At 36.1% G+C, this 13,383-nt stretch overlaps 1 protein-coding gene and 1 long non-coding RNA gene across 2 annotated transcripts; one reads left to right on the plus strand and one right to left on the minus strand.

The window, feature by feature from the left end:
* Positions 1-379: 379 nt before the first annotated feature.
* LOC140336361 (uncharacterized) lies at positions 380-13,383 on the minus strand. The gene is made up of 3 exons (XR_011921876.1): positions 12,657-13,383; positions 5,203-5,307; positions 380-1,141 (listed from the first exon to the last, which is right to left on the minus strand). It is a non-coding gene; the product is annotated as an uncharacterized lncRNA (long non-coding RNA).
* CNR2 (cannabinoid receptor 2) lies at positions 9,162-12,922 on the plus strand. The gene is given in 2 exon segments (XM_072419385.1): positions 9,162-9,310; positions 10,840-12,922. A coding segment is annotated over 1 exon segment (1,074 nt). The 5' UTR covers positions 9,162-9,310; positions 10,840-10,901; the 3' UTR covers positions 11,976-12,922.

Here is a 13,383-nt window from a genome sequence, read left to right on the forward strand (position 1 = left end):
CGTGCAGTCTTTTCTCGTTGGAAAGGATCGTGAAAGATCCTTTCCAACGAGAAAAATTGCAGGTGTGTATGCAGCTTTAGAATAGGTATTTTCCTTATTTACTAAAAATGTCCTTGAAATAAGGAAACTAGGAAAGTCACTTTATCTAAGGGTTGGCAAGCAGCATTATTTTACACTTTTGTTTTTAGTTTTAGACATTTTTAAAGCAGAACAAAACCTTAAGAATAAAAAGTTGTGACCATTGCAGAAGGCAATAAAAATAAAAATCCTGCCTGCTCGCAATTTTTTTAATGGAACTATAGTTCCGCTTTAGGGAGAATGGGCTATCTCACAAGCACGCCTGCTCCCAAAATGGACAATATTGGTTTAGTTACACATTTATTAGGAAGTGAAAGTTTTAGAAATCTCTGAACTTCATCTTTTATATAAAAAAGATGAACAAAAAAGAAGTTTGATGCCAATACCAGAAGTGTGGTAACGGGAGAAAATGTTTATTTGTAAATGATTTTTGTAAGTGAAAACATCTTTTATTTTGAAATATTAATTTCATCAGTTATTGTTAATAGTTATTGAAAGTAGACATAACCTTAACCAGGTTTTTAATTGTTTCCTTTTCAGTACTAATCCACAGCTCGTCCAGACAATGTATCAAGGTGGGTGACTGACTTTTCTTTTCTGCATTTACATCAATACACCGCTCTAACCCAAGCCTGTGATTAGACAGGGTTTCCTGTCCTTTTTAACAAGTGGGACCCCTTGAAATAACTATCAGGTCTTTAGGGAACCCCTGCTATAATTAATATTTTCCCAGCTCACAGTACATTAGTATGGTGGTCAATAGGAACAATGTCTCCTACGTTGCTGGCCAGTGGAAAGGCTAGATCATTAGACATAACCAAAAATATCATTGGTATGTAATAAACTGACCTGAGAGTCACAAACTGTTCTTTCCTCATTTCTAAAGGTACCCCTAGAACCCCTGGAGGAATCATTGGTTTAGACTGTTAGAGCTTGTTCAGAGCAGTAGTGAGAACAGCTTGCTATTGGGGTTGGCACCATTCTCTTCTGAATGGAGACTGGGACACAGCAAAGGAGAATAGGCTGGACAGTTGAGATATTTTTGTGCAGTTTGTTCTTGAATCTATATGGTAAAAAAGTAAATAGACAGAATACTCGGGTTAAGGGCTAGATTTGTACCTTTGCAGGTTGCAAATAATGTCACATATATAATATGGACTGATGTCAAAACTGACATAGATTAAGAGATAACACTGTAATAAAAGTTTCTAGCAATTTTAAGAGCCAATGCTAAATATCAATTAAACTTTAGGCAAAACATGAATCTGTAAACATAGGGCTCTATTTATCAAACAGGGAATCTGACATTCCCTCACACATTATTTGGTGGGAATCAATTACTGCCATTGAAACACATAGACCGGAAAGATTCCCACGAGTGGTTGTTTGAAGGAATGTCTGATTCCTTGTTTTATAAATAGAGCCTTTATTAATGTTGCATTAAAAATTCTCAGCAGCAATACTCTTTCCACATAGTCAGTAGTCTCACGCCATGGTAGACCATTTTCTGTTCCCTTCCATTTTCTATACTAAAATATTTATGCTGATATCATACAAGCTGCATTAAAACATACAATTTTACAGTGCTAACAATCATAGATTACATTGATACATTTAGATAAGTATGTATAGGAAAAAATGCAATAATAAAGTAATATATTCATAATAGTAAAAGACGTTTACAATAGCATTTATTATCTGCCGAACAAAGGTGCTTTCCTGGCCTTTTTCCTGGCGAAACTGAATTAAAATTTATCTGTTTTGCTTGATCAGACTCAATACTGAATACCTAGTCCGCTTTCCTGAATTCACGGTGTCTCAGAATGTGGCGACTACCTGATGTATTTGTTTTCTGGCTGATGACTATTTTCTCACTGCGCCCCCTCCTCCTCGCCACTTCCCACCGAGCAGGGAATACCCTTGTAGACCACATGACTGCTCTCCCAGGGCGGCCTTTATGAATGTCTCTTACGACATAAACTGTTGACCGCTGTCAAGTACCCTGTGACCCACGTGCCTTTTTATTTTTGAAACTAAACAGACTTGCAAAATTAAAAAAAATACAACATAGGCCCCCACGCGATGTACCGGCTGTACCCCCCAGGGGGGTCAAGAATTCTGAGGGTGGGAGAACTTGTTGTTTGTGAATCCAAGACTTCAAAGAATCCAAATGCTGACTCACTAAACAATAACAAAAATATACTTTAAAGTGAAATGACACAATAAGACTGGAGAACAGCTGGATCCTTCTTGCAGCTGCAGGTGACAAGCAGCAACATTTTACGAACAGCAACTAAGGTAAAATGCTATGCAAATAGTGATTGTATGGATACTTTTTAAATTTTAAAATTCAGATAGACAGGAAGTAAAAAAAAAATCACATCTCTTCACCACACATTTTATGTGTCATATAAACAGGAAATAAAGAGTACGCCTGGCACAGATTATCTAAGACAACATCTTGGGTGTAAGACTAAATAAATTAATAAGCAGATATGTAGTAATTACCATCTCTATCATTGACAGAATATCATAATAATTCATTATATATGTACATTTTACCATGTACAGTAATACAGATGGTCATGTAAGTATGTGTATGATCAGCAACCTCTTTCCACTGAATTAGTTTTGTGGCTGAAAGTAAATTTCCACATCAACGTAAAATTTCCACAACGGTGTCTTTTTATTTATTCTGCCATATGATATTTTCTCTCTAAAACATGTTCAGCACACTTCTTTTACTTTCTGTCAGTATCATTAGACAGTTGAATGTTCCTAGATGTTCTTACAAAGGTTGGTCACCTTTTTATTAAGGGTATGTTCAAATTCCACCCTAAATTCCCCCCTAAAAACGCCCAAAACCTTTTTGGGAAGGTGGGGGGGGGGGGGAGCAGATGTGCAGAGGAGGTCCTGTTCTTAATATTGGGACTCCAATAATAAAGGAAGCAAAGCAGCCTGATATGATACAGTTAGAGGTTGGTGCAGAACATCACTGCCCTACTTTTCCTGGTCACCCCTTCCTTTATACCTGGATACAGTTCTGGCAGAAAATTATAGTAAAAAAACACTACTTATAGTTTGAAGACATCTCCTAAGCATGTTATCTAAATATTGTGATTTAATATACAGTGATTAATAGATCTTTAGTAAATGTTTGCAGAATTTTGCTATATACCAGACCAGGGACAAGGCTTTAGGCATAACACTTTTTCCTAACAAAAACAAGGGGCTTTTAAGGCACATACACCTATGTTCTTCACACTTCAATTGTTATATAAAAACATAAGTTTTACAATATAGTATTTACTTCTAGTCAACAAATCTCTGTTGTAACACTTTTAATAATCATTACAATCCAAGGATTATAGAACGCTCCAAACATTTCGCGTTTATCCTCCAGGATTTAGGGATGTCATTAGAGACTTAAACCTAATATGTTCTTCCTATGAAAATATGTTCACTCTAAAAATTAACACCTAATCTACAATCTATGGTATAATTGTATAAATAGCTTCCATACCCAGACTGCCTTGTCCAAAAGGAATTAGGCAAAATTATCTATTATAGTTACCTGACTGTCAAATAATTTATTTATGTTCTTTTTTAACAACATAATATCTACATAATATCTAATAATTGTTACTATAGTAAAGACAACACTAAAACTAATATTAATATACCATATCTGTTCATCAGTTTTTCACTTCTGCTTGTGGCTTCCACCAGCTCGTTCTCATTCTGGCCCGTTGCTTTTAAAATATTTCCCATATATGGAGGCTAACATAGAAATCTGGAAACATGCATGATGCTTATTGCTAGCATGTTCATATATTATATGATACAAACATAGTGCCCTACATAGGATATGGTCTTAAGCATAGTATACAAAAAGACTTTACATTATAGTATAACTTAGACAAACCTATGCTACTTTCCTGATATTTTAAAACATTTTTGTCAGAGAGATGAAAGCATATGTCATGCCAGAAACTTTTGGATACAGTCAGGATAAATTTGAACCTCTATATAGTTATTGTTTGTGTTGCTGTTGGAAAGTTGCCTTTAGTTCATGTATGATGTAAAACGTTGCCAGTAGAACAGGAAATGTGCATAAATCTCTGTAATAGATCTCCAGTAGTTCCCAGGAAAAATTTTAAATATGGTGTTTTTTTTCAATGACCTTCTACCCTGTAACAATTACATCCACCAACAGTGACTGCACCTGCTCAATAGCTGAGTCTGAACCCCTGCTAAGTTGGAACTTTAATATCTACTGTCCTGCAGTTCATAGATCTCCAGAGTACTTCCACCAAAGGGGGTTTAGAAGACTTCCTCCAATCAATACCTTGTCCTAGGAGTGTAACACCTATGTATTCTTACATCTATAAATACATCCAGGTCTAGACTAGGATGTTGGTTTGCAAGTTTTATGTGAACTTGGTAGGTAGGACAGAAGGTGAAAATAGTTGGAATACTCCAAACTCAAATGGGGCCGCTATGACTTCTTGAGAAGCAGCCACTAGGTGGGACACAGCATCTAGAAACACCACACAGAACTTTTTATCTTAGATATAGCCACAAAAAAACAAGAAGCTTGGGTTTCACAGGGATCACTCTTAAGTCCACATGACCTGCTTTGTCAACCACTCAACAGTAGTTGAAAGAGTAAAGGGTCTCACTCTCCTTGGGACACTTTCAGAGTGTTTAATCCCTGTCTTGTCAAAGCAAAGTGCAACCTACTGATTACAAACTCAGATCAAGGGTTCCCACAGTCTGATACCGGACCATGGGCTGTGCTGAACTGGTCCACAGCCATCCTCATGAATTGTAGTGCTCACTGTGACATATACATATATTTACATATATAGGTGTACATGTATATATATATATATATATATATATATATATATATATATATATATATATAATTTCTTAAATTGCCTAAACAAACTCACACACATTCACACATTTTCTATGCCCGGAGAGGACATGGTTGTCCAAGGGAAGACAGAGAAATGATGTTGAGTAGATGCTCAGAGCTAAGAGCAAAATACAACCAGGTTAGAGAACATGCCAATTTTAATATAATACATGTACAGTGTATATAAACATTTATAATACCTGATCCATATACACCTCTCCTCAAATCGCCTAAGGAGACAAACTCACAAACAGTTTTTTCTATGCCGTAACGGAGGTGGTTGTTCATAGTCAAGATTATCCCATCTAAAAGGAAGACAGGGAAATTATAGTGAGTAAACAAGAAATGAGTTCTTCTGCAATCAACAATGTACACAGATCTCCTGAGAACAAAATACAAGGTTATAGCACATGCCAATTTGAGCACATGTAAATATGGTGTGTGACCATGAATACAATGGGCTCAAATATTTAAAACACATTGGAGATTTATCCTCATTAAACTGGTTAATATCAGTTTTATGGTCTAGTCTATTTTCTAGAGATGTCACCACCTGGCCAACTGTCAATATAAAACATCTACCAGTATGCAGATGGCAAAACACTGCCTGTGGGAGAAAACAGGAAACGTCATTTTAGAGATGACTTACTCTAAATGGCAAGATTCAAAATTCAGCAAGACTTCATTGCAGGGGAGTGCAACTTGGAGACCTATTCTTTTTTCAGATAATGATTTTATGTTATAAAGTAAAAAAATTATCATCCGTATTAATCTCTAATAAGAAATCTAGCAAATTTTTGATCCTGGTGACAACTCACCAGTATAAGGGTCACTTATTATAACTTTATTGCTGGAGAATGGCACTTTGCAGCATTGCTGTCAATGTCTTGCTCATGTAACCAGCGAGGAAGAGATGGTGTAAAAAGTGTGTGAACTTGGGAACCTGACAATTACAGTCCCGTGGTTAAAAATAAAGAACCTTAAGATTTATTTATAAATGTTTTTACACATGATTCACACAACTTGCACCCTTTTGCAACAATTTTCTATCAAATTTATGTACATGTGAATTTTGAGCACACATAATAACATTTGGCCATCTTTATGAATTGAGCTCATTATAACCAAAAATAATATAGCTGATGAATTTGTCCTAAAATGTTTTAAAAGTGTGGTTAGCACCGCTTGTGTACTATTGTGGCTTATCTTTTCCCCACATACAAGCTCTTGATTGATGTGTGGGAAAACCTGCACGACACGATATACATACATTACAATTCAAGTACATTGCTATCATCATACCATTTGTGTATTCCCACCACTAGTGTCTGTAGGCACACATTTAACAGTGGTGCCATTTATGTTATTGTACTGTGCTGCACTTGTATTATCCTTATGTGTCACAAAAATGCAAAACACACATAAAACTTTTGCAAGCAATTATGATTAACTTAAATAACATATGAAGCTATAAAAAGGTGGTAACAACAATATGTTGGGTATTGTACACTTTGTCATTAAAGTTAATGTCAAAGAAGGGTAAAATTCTTATAGTGTCTTATATTGTCTCCATTTGGCCATCCCCGGGGATAACAGGCAAGCTAGGGATCCCAAAACTGACAAGAAGCCAATCCTAAAAAGTTTAGTAGCTGGGGCTTATGGTAAATATCTTTTCCTTGGTCATTTTTATTTGATTCTGGAATTGTCACATTAACCTTTTCCTCGCTAAAATGCAGGTGCCTCTCTCCAGTGATTCGGTACCATGCATCATCCCGCCACACCGATGTGCCCAAAGACTGCAACCTGGCAGTAGCCATCAGCATAACATCCTCACCACTAGAGGCTCTGGAGACTATCTGGTTGTTGCTTGGATTCTGTGCCTTGGCCCTTCTCAGGGCTCACACCATTTCTGTGCATGCCATAGCACCCCCTAGAGGCTCGATCTCCCCAAGCTTGACAGGAATGTAAGGCGTAAGGGAATTAATATTGTAGCTATGGATGTGGTGATTCATTTCTATGAAAAGCTCTGTAGTACAAGCCCAAAGTCCAGACTCCCTCTTCAATATTGGGACAAGCTAAGGAATTTGACACTCGAGTTAGTTTTGTCAACAACAATTCTTTGTATCAGAAACAGGTTAGTATTAGACTAGTAGAAGGGGGCTTGGGTGAGGGGAAATTACTGTTTATAAATATCTGTCCAAAGGAGTAGTTGCATCATAGGTGAATGTTCTCAACTCTAATCTTTCTAACCAGGGTTCTCTTGTTGGTGGCTTGAGGTTCCTTGAACCGCAAATGCACCTTAAAACTGTTATGGGTACCTGTACTTTCAAAAGCACAGCATGCACTATTAAAGCAATCTAAGGCTAGAGAAAATACACTTTTATCCGTGAAGCTGGGCAATCCAAAAAACCTAGAATGTATCTAGTCCAGGATTGAAACATTTGCTAACAAATAGCAAATGATTTTAGGAAATTACAGGTTTGCTGGTTCACCCAGCTTCACTGATGAAAGTGTATCCTCTCCAGCCTTGGAGAGCTTTAATAAATCAAGCTCAATACGTAGGGCCCATGCAAATTAAAAATCTGCCCCATGGCATGTGCATAGCAAAGTGCAAAGCAATGTGTTTTAACCTACTACAGCTGTAGTAGGTATGGGCCTTTGCTCCTGTGTCCATTCATTTCTCTTTTACTATATCCATTGTATTTATTTTACTGAGATGAATCAGTAACTCTGTATGCATGTCTAATATTGATTCAAAAATCTTAAAAATATTGATTTAGTAATGGTAAAATTATATTACACATTATACATATTTGGAATTTTTGAGATGTTACAATATGTGACTGTGCTATGGTTACCTCTGTAAGCCTTCTATTTACAGCATAAACAGCAATGTCATTCTTTTGCTTTTTGATGTGGTTCTGGAAACTGCTGAAGTGATTGGTGAGAACAAGAACATCATCTTTCTCTCAGTACAAATTAATGATGTTAAAAGTGTTTTCCATCTTCAAAAAATGAAGTTTCTAATGGCAGGACGGTCACATAATGTAAAGTGTAGAGACCACAACAGTTGGAACATTTTTTTTTTCCATGGCAGGAGCACCTGCATTGGTATCAGAATTATTAAGGAGCAAAAGCTTAAAGACACAAATATTGAGATTTTGTTTTTTTGATGTGCACAGCTTCCAAAATGTTACTGATCTTTATCTTCATTCTAAAGTAAATTTTTTCTGACTACTAATTTCCTAAGTGCTATTTTCTTGGCTTTCATGTTGACCCTCTTGCTTTATTCCTCCCCTACCTCCTGCAACCAGCCTCTCCCTACCTCCAAAACCAACCCCCACAAAAGACTTTCCTTCTGGAAGTGAGCAGTGATCAGGTCAGTGCTGCTCAGACCTAGATTACTGTGAGTTTAGTCAATGCAATGGCATACCCTATGGGGCATATAAACTATAGGCTAGGCTCACAGGCAATGGGCAGGATGACAAAGTGTCATGCCTGAAGAGCACCTGCCATTGCTGATTCCAGGTACAGATGATATAAATAGAATTTTAAAAATGTCTTATTTTAGAAAAAATAGTTATACAGTGTTAAAGTTAAAATATTATTTTCAAGCTGGGTTCAGGTACAGCAAAAGGACAAAAAGTTAGTAAATACACATACTTTATTCTAGCTTCCCAGGGAATGCAAAGTAGTCCATATCTCAGAGGAGAATGCTCTACATTGTGCTGGTCTGTGGTTTGAGGTATTTAGCAGTCCCAGGATCTTGCAGATAGGAGGGTCACATCTGCCTTGTCTAGGCAACAGAGGTAGAAGTTAAAAGTAAGGTAAGAATATTTACTTGTATGCCCCACAGTAATTTTTAATTTGAATGTAGTGTTTTAGATTAGAAGTGCTTGCTACCTGGCTGGATTGTATTCATTGCCAAACTAAATCCCTAGTCAAACAGATCCCTTCTATGTATATATTTTAACTGTGTATTTAGCCAGACATTTGCATTAAAGATGCCTTTTAGGTTCTCTTATTGTAGCTCTTTTTTTGTATTCTGTCAATCATTATGTGAAGGAAATAAGCATGTTTCCTGTTGAGTCAACCACTGGCTGGCATCATGCAAGACTTCTACCCACACTTGAGACTTTGCTGATGTTGAGCCATTTATCAAGAGACCTCATACCGAAGGAGGTAGCAAGGAACAAAACACACAGAGTTAAAAAAGCCGGATCTATTGTGTCTAAAGTACTGCAAAAAGAATGAGGACTACAAAGAAAAATATGACCTGGATTTATTTATATAATTCTGGAGTATAAGGTATGTTGCCCTGAGTTTAGACACATAGGTAAAGCAAAGGTGTATCTGTATTTATAGCAGCTTAAGGACCTATTCTAGAGACCGGAAACACCGGACGTCTAGAAGGTATATTGCTTGCTATATAATAATATATCATTAAATTCATCAGATTCCTAAATTACTAATAGTTTGTTTACCTACAAATATTTTTAGGAGAACCTGTACACTTTAAATGCATGAATAAAAATATAGTGTGGTATAATAAAAATATGACAACAGACACTTAGGTTTTGTGTTTTGCACATTTTTCATTCTCCAGTCTCAAAAAAGCAGATATTTTGATATTATTAGCTCCATGCTTTATCTAGGTCAGTGAAGCCAAATGGAGAATTGCAGCTTGCCCCAGGAAAATCCAGTAAGCAATATTGGTATTTACAATGTGGTCTGTGGAGGTTTCCTTTAAAGGGAAATAGCAAGATAAAAACATATTTCAACAAGATAAAAATGACTCCAGATAAGAAAATTTGACACGCTCATATTTAATAAAACAAGATTTAAAAGGCTTTAAAAAATTGTATGTACTTTCCCAAATTCAAAATTTACTTCAACTGACTTTCTACTTTAGAACATCTTGGTTTCTTTTCTAGAAGTTCCTTACTGACTGCAACCTTGTTTCTGTGAAAATACATTCTTTTAGAGAAAAGTTTAAAGGAATCTGTATTTTCCCCATATCATGTGGTGTAAATGCAAGGACTTTCACATTTCATAACCTATGTTTGTTTTTGCATTTGGTCTTAACATCTTGTATAACCTGATCTAAACTGTACTGGTTTTAAACACTGATCATGCTCTGACCTGTACTGACTTTGGCTATTGCTTCTTGATTTGTCAGTCTCTGTCTGTCTGTTGTGTGAATGTTCTTTGCTTTTGTCCATCTGTCCAGGCTGAGAATCCCATAGGTCACATATTAAAAGACTATCTGTATACCATACATGGCTTTATCCTTGTCATGTTTGGTAGATTTTCTTTCAATACCTTTACCACAAAAAAAAATAGAGGAATTTTTACCAATTTGAATGGATGGAGTTTACCTCTTCCCTACTGGAAGATTTCATATTTTGTTTTGTGAAAGCTGTATAATTTTCAACTGGAAAACCTTAATCAAAAGCATGATATTGTATGAGTCCTCAATGGGAACAAAGACAGCAAACATATGTAGATCTAAATTTTTAATTGTATTTTTCTGCAAGCTTGTATGAATCTTTTAGGGGCTAGTGCTTCAAAAGGGAAATTAATGTGTGGAATGAATGTTTATTTATGGGTTAATTACAGCTGGGAAACCAACATTATATGATACCATAATTTATGTTCTATTTAAATTATTGCATTTGTTACTGAGCAAAACAACTTATCAGCATCCCTGGTTTATCTTCCCGACTGTCTAATTCTAATTTTCTCCCTACTAGAAAATGTATTTAGGTAAATATTGAAATGTTATGTAATGATATGTTAAGTTTCTATGTATAACATTTATAATGTTTTTTTCCTAGTGTTGATTACAAGTCCTTTTGATGTAGATTCCCTGAGACACTTGGCAAAGACACCAATAAACATGGATAGTTGTAATACTAGTGCAAATACGAATACTGAAAAATGTGCTACAGAAGGCATAGACATCCAATGCTACCTGATTCTGAACAACAGCACACAGAAAATCTTCATAGCAGTCCTTTGTATTATCACAGGAACTGTATGTATCTTGGAGAATTGTTTGGTCCTATCCATGATCTTTAGTTCTGCTCATCTCAAAAGAAAACCATCCTTCCTGTTTATCGGCAGTCTGGCCTCAGCGGATCTACTGGCCAGTCTTATTTTTTCCTACAGTTTTGTTGACTTTCATGTCTTCCATGGAGCAGGTACTCCTTCTGTTTTTTTGTTTAAACTTGGTGGTGTCATCTTATCCTTCACCGCATCCCTTGGAAGTTTACTTCTTACAGCATTTGACAGGTACATTTGTATTCACCAACCATCTAGGTATAAGGCAATAGTCACCCAAAAAAGAGCACTCCAGGCATTGACTGTAATGTGGATTGGGACAACAATTATCTCATATTTACCACTTATGGGTTTAAACTGCTGTCATTCTGATTCAGTTTGCTCTGAACTTTTTCCCTTGATTGACAATAAGTACCTAGGAAGCTGGATTCTTCTTGTATTCATCCTTCTCTGTTCCATTATTTTTTCGTAAACTCATATCTTATGGAAAGCACATAAGCATACGGTTGATATGGAGAAACACAACGTACAAGCAGAGCGTGGACAACGTCGTATGCGAATGGATGTTATGCTAGCCAAAACCTTAGCCATTGTTTTAACCGTACTTGTGGTGTGCTGGACACCTTCTCTCATTCTTATGACATACAGCTTATTCTTTCCACTGGACAGTAAAATAAAAGCTGTTTTTGCTTTTATCAGTACTCTTTGCTTGGTCAACTCTATGGTCAACCCTATAATCTATGCTCTAAAAAGCAGAGAACTGCGTCGTAGACTGCTCAGGCATCTTAAAAAAGTTAAATGCTTAAAAAAACTTATTAAAAAACCACAGGATGTTGAAGGAACTCCACAAAATCTGGAGTTTGAAAACACATATGATGACACCATTTGTGACACTGAGTTCAGTATGTAAGAATGAACACATTGGTAATATTTGAATGGTTCCTTTCATATGGCAAAAAATGCTGATAACATTACAAAGGGAACATGGGACTTGTTCTGCTTCTTAATACTATGACATCCTCCTAATAGCAAAAGGATATGTAAAATATGCAACTTCCCTCAGGAAAATTTATATCATTATATGTAAGTTATAAATTAATAGACATTATTCAAACTAATTCAAACAATTGTCATTTTTTAATGGTTATTGAACCCAATTGCTCTGTTATTTTGTCGTACTTTGTGAGCAGGCCTTTAAAAGGCAAGTAAATTGTACAAATTTTCTTTATTTATTATAGTCAGAACAAAACTATAACCATGGATGTCATGGATATAATTTGTGACAGTTTATGTAAATATTAATGGGTTAAATTCTAAGTGTACAAAGAGAGATAACACAGAAGTTTGCAAGTAAAATTAAAGAGTACAATATTTAATTCTATAAAGAGAGATAGATATAACAATGCAATAGCAAAGAATTAGGTATAATACATGAAACTTAGCTCAGGAAATAAGTTACAAAAGACCAAGGGGTCTGGTCCAATTTAATGGCTTGGCTGATTATTACAAATGCATTTATTCTGGTTGGGACTGCAGATATGGTGTGGATCAGTGTATTAAAAACGAAAAAACAAAACAAAAACACACTGACCTTCAATTCCGCAGGGCAGTCCGATCGCTCCGGGCGCTTTGTCTTCTCTTACAGGTTCTTCATCCTACGTCACCCGACCCAGACGCAGTGAGATCCGCCAATCGGCACAAAAAGTCTCCTTCCTCCTGAGATGCTCGGGCATGCGTAGAAGGTGCACCCAAGAGCCTGTCGGGATGCCTGACTTAGGTATCACGGGATGCTTTGCACTCCCATTTATTCACGACCGCGTAGGTGGCTGAGAACCCCCTTTTAAAAAAAAAAAAGAATTTTTACCCTTCATAAAGGTACGCTTTAAATTCCACAAGGTGTGATACAATGACCAGTGCTTGACCACTGCTTATCAATGATCAACCCTAACTAGAATTTTATCTTACCAAGAACCCAGCTAAAGGATGGGTTGTATTCTTCTATAATGTCCTCATGTAAGGTAGATGTATGTTAGAAAAACATATATGTATATTGGTAAGACATTATTGTTGGTGAATCATTAAAAATATTAAATATTACTGTACTATTCAACAAGAATACCATTTAAAAAATAGTTTTCATTGTTAACTGAAACTGATATATTTTTTATCTGTTGTAAATGCTTTTCTTTATTCAGTAAATATTGCAAAAATTGCATTTATTGTGTTTACATAAGCAGCTTAAGAAGCTCTTGGCTTAAAAGGCCTATTGCTCACAGGGTTCAGCAACTGAAGCTGAAAAAAAACGTGAATGAGGCAGA

Source organism: Pyxicephalus adspersus, chromosome 1 (genome assembly GCF_032062135.1).
Source record: "Pyxicephalus adspersus chromosome 1, UCB_Pads_2.0, whole genome shotgun sequence".
Taxonomy (NCBI): Eukaryota; Metazoa; Chordata; class Amphibia; order Anura; family Pyxicephalidae; genus Pyxicephalus; species Pyxicephalus adspersus.